This window comes from Fragaria vesca, linkage group LG2, assembly GCF_000184155.1.
Source record: "Fragaria vesca subsp. vesca linkage group LG2, FraVesHawaii_1.0, whole genome shotgun sequence".
NCBI lineage: Eukaryota > Viridiplantae > Streptophyta > Magnoliopsida > Rosales > Rosaceae > Fragaria > Fragaria vesca.
This window is the reverse complement of record NC_020492.1, coordinates 28,537,283-28,541,419: the sequence shown is the minus strand read 5'-3', so window position 1 is coordinate 28,541,419 and position 4,137 is coordinate 28,537,283. Positions and strand designations below refer to the sequence as shown.

Here is a 4,137-nt window from a genome sequence, read left to right as displayed (position 1 = left end):
AAAAAAAAAAAAAAAACTTTGTCATAAAATCAATCAAAATTATGATTAATTAATAAATAACCTCAGGCAAAAAGAAAAATACAAGGAAAAATTCATGGATGTAAAAAATATAGGTTTAAACTCCAGAATGTAACATCATAGCCAGGACATCTTTTATAAAGCAACTGTAGCATTCCTCCTAATTCTATACGGAACTGGTTCTCTGTTGGTAAATTAGAACACCATTGGCATTACGATCTACAGTTGTCAATCTCTTAGTTAAGTGGGTCAGAAATTCTAGTTTCCTTCCATTTTTCATGTTTATTGTGGTTTCCCAAATTTAATAGAAGCTCAGTATATATCATTAGACCATTAAATGTATTGATAAGTAACACAGCTTCCTCAAGACGTATGAAAATGATAGTAGCTTAGTGAGTAGTGATACAAATGGAACCTTATTTGAACCAATGCACAATCAAAAAGAGAACGAGATGTCTAGCCAGCCTCAGCAGCTAGGCAGCTATATACGGAATTACCAAAAACGTACTTGACAAGAGCAGTTACTGATCCAATCTCCTCCGGCAGCTCCACAAGCAAGTTGAACGACACGTCTAACGACTTCAGCATCGCAAGCCTGCCAAACGTTTCAACCTTTCAACAAATCACAACCACAGCCAAATATCACTTAAGCAACAACACAACAACTGCAATTCGAAACAGAACTCACTCTCCGATCGCTTTCGGAAGCTCGGAAAGCTTATTGTGGCTGACATTCAGCACAGTGAGCATAGGCAAGTTCCTCAGCTCATCTTTCAGCAACTCAATCTCATTATGAGCTAGAATCAGCTTCTGTAGCTCCACAGCCTGAAAATCAAGTCACATGTCAATCAATCAACTTGAAAATCGGAAGCTCCGGTTTCGGAATTCAAATTCAAAAACGGAGAAACTAACCTCCCACCACTTCTCGTCTTCACCAACCGCATTCACGCTTTTGTAAACCTCATCGGGCACAAGCCTAAGAGATCAGATTGAAGAAGATGGATCATGATTCATGAAGAAGAATGAGAATGAGAACGGATCGTATTGGAAGGATCGGTTTGAGTGTATACCTGAGAGAGCGATTGGAGAGGTTGAGAGAACCGGAGGCTCTCGCGGCTTTGATGACCCGATCCATTGGAAATGTAGTGTTTAGGGTTTAGATCTGCATTTGAATCTCAGGTGATAGCTATGAAGACTGTCGTTGTTTCTTCATTTCGTGATTTTCATATGACGATAACTGGCGACCAAATTGGGATAGAGCAGAAAAGCAGAGCGGAGAGCAAAAACAGAAAGATAGAAAAAACAAAAAAACAAATTTAAAAAGTCTTCTTCTTTTCTATTGGCTACATTTTTCAAAATATATTGATTTGTTAAATGAGCAGTCAGATCGGAGACTGAAAATGTCAATGTTTTAAAAAATGTCAGACGTTAGTCGAGCGAACAGCTGGTGATTAACGTTTAGGCGTGTTAATCAGATGATTAATCGGTTGTCTAGTTTTCTAAACAGAAATGATGAAGCACCGTCTAGCACATGGGCGGGGATTAATCGGTTTTAGGCGGAGATTTTTAAAACAGTAAGAAAGTTACAGTGTGAAGCAAAATTAAAGAGCAATGAAATTTAGAAGTCAGGCACTCATCAAGTTTAAGGTTTTCACCCTTTGTTGAATTTTGATTTTATTAGTTCTTTAATTTGGATTAATCTTCCACGGACTCAATTGGCTATCTAGAATTCCTTCCCAGCACCTCCTTCGACATGGAGGGTCTCTAGATGTGGTGAAATTAATTGATCAGCTCACTCTATTTTGAGTTCACATAGAGTTTTATTGAGTAATCGATCATTTACAAAGTCTTATTGTAACCATTTAAATAAGTGTCTTCTAACATTTGATCAATTATTTTCATCTCAAGAGATCTTGACACTAATTGTTTTGTGATTTTAGTTGTTCGTGTTTAGAAGATCAAGCTTCCTAGCTAGCAGAAAGCATGCAGACCCCAAGTTTGACCAGTAAGCATACATCAAGCTAGCTTTCTTCAAATCCAAGCTCATTGATATGGTTTAATGGTTACGCTGTCTATCAGTTGCCCTATACATAACATCCCAGCTAGCAGAAAGCATGCAGACCCCCCTAGCATATATTGCACTTGAAATTTAACAAACCATGTGCACTGCTATTGCGACTTGTGACCAAATTTGCCATAATAATGGGCTATTGGCACAATGTCGCTGTTGCTCGTCCTGCATGTATAGCCTCCTTAATTAGTCCTTGATCGATCAGTTAGTCTTTAATAGTTATTTACCGAACAAATCTCTATCTATAATTCGATCCTGCATGTATATATCCCAGTCAGCCTAGCTAGCTCTAGCAAAGATCTTGCCCCTTAAGACTAAATTATAGACGAAATTGAAATAATTATAGACTAAATTTTTTTTAAAAATGAATTATAGACTAAATTGAAATAAATATAAATGAATAGAATTATAGAAATGTATCTCTCATGTTCAAAAGGTTAGGAAACTGGAAACCTTCTAAAGAAGATCTGGTGATATTAGCTAGTATAATATCTTGATGACCTAATTAGCACTAATGGACTACCACACAAGTACACAACATTTAGTCTGCTTTTTGCCCATCTGTCATGACTCGAGACACCAGTACTAGCTAGTTGTAATAATACGTAATTACTTATCATAATAGTGTTTGTTTAACACGTACACTTTGGGAAAAAGAACTGCCCTAACCCTAAATCAGTTTCGTATGATTAATATATATTATTAGTTGCTAATTAATTGTTAATTCCAGATTTGTAGGCCTTGCTTTCGACATCATGCATGCACATACTTGGGAGTTGGGAGTTGCGAGTTGGGAATGAGCTCCGTATATATTGAGCTACCAAAAACAAATAATTATATTCGTCCCCCTTTTATGTTCTTTTTGGCCAGCTCCTGTTTCTTATTATATGCATTAGCTGGCTCTGAGCTTAATTTAGGTGGTAAATTTCATTTCCAGTTGTAGTTTTAAGCATATAATGCTAATTGTAGACAACATATGTGCCACTTGCTTAGATTTCAGCCCGTAAAGTGTAAAACTAACAATTATATATCCCAGACTCGAATATCTTGCTGAATCTTTTAAAACATCAATCATTACACATAATTTCGTAAAATATATAATATCAGTCTTCAGTACTTTATTAACATCAATGGAAGAGTCATGTATAATAAATATACCAAAATGGATGTCAGCAGATTTAACACAAGACTAATTTTGATTATCACCATATTAAAGCTTATAATGATGTACCTAATCTTCACGCGGTTTTCAGCTTTTCTTTGGAATTTGGATACATAAATCCTTTCATTGAATCAATTTTCACATGCTATATGAAAATTTAACTGTAACCTGTATCATACCCCTTTGAACAAAACTGTTCTACAGATGACAACAAAAAAGGGTTCATGATTTTCATATGAATCTCAGGAATTCCAAGTTGCATGGATCTAAGCATAGACCTCGTTATTATAATTTTCTATCTACTTCAAATTACATTATTATGTGGCTAGATATAAACGATTCACATGCCACATGTGACCAGATTGTTTGAGTTGGGAAAATATATAATAGATTGCGTTATGCAAATTACAATATTGCCCTCATTATTAAAATAAAGGCTTTAGCCGACGAAAAAAAAAAACAAGGCCGACGAATCACTTTTTCGTCGGTTAAAGTCCACTTTAGCCGACGAAATTTTCCTTCGTCGGCTAAGTTAAATTTTCGTCGGCAATGGTAAACTTTAGCCGACGAAAAAAAATGTCGTCGGCTAAAGAATTGATTTCGTCGGCTAAAGTTCACAGACTATAGCCGACGAAATATTTAAAAGTTTAGCCGACGAAATTAACATGTCGTCGGCTAAAGTGCTTTATATTTGCAGATCTGGACAGCAGCAGCTCATCTGGGGAAAAAAACGGGAGAAGAAAAAACGGGAGAAAAAGTTTGGGTGTTGTCGAAATCTGTCCATAATTAGTTTGTGGAGCAATATATAGGTACGTATATGTATATATATGTTGATTAATTGAGTTTTATTTGAGTTGATCGATTTTAAGTGTGATTGAGTTTATTG

At 35.8% G+C, this 4,137-nt stretch overlaps 1 protein-coding gene across 1 annotated transcript in view; it reads right to left on the bottom strand.

Annotated features, from left to right (window-relative positions):
* Positions 1–1,285, bottom strand: part of LOC101302723 (leucine-rich repeat-containing protein 40-like) — an 8,050-nt gene extending 6,765 nt beyond the window's left edge. The window contains exons 1-4 of the mRNA XM_004291606.1: positions 1,089–1,285; positions 931–994; positions 707–843; positions 527–613 (exon numbers count right to left, since the gene is read on the bottom strand). Coding sequence (XP_004291654.1) covers positions 527–613; positions 707–843; positions 931–994; positions 1,089–1,153 — 353 coding nt within the window. The 5' untranslated portion in view covers positions 1,154–1,285. The remainder of the gene's footprint in view (positions 1–526; positions 614–706; positions 844–930; positions 995–1,088) is intronic.
* Positions 1,286–4,137: the final 2,852 nt, after the last annotated feature.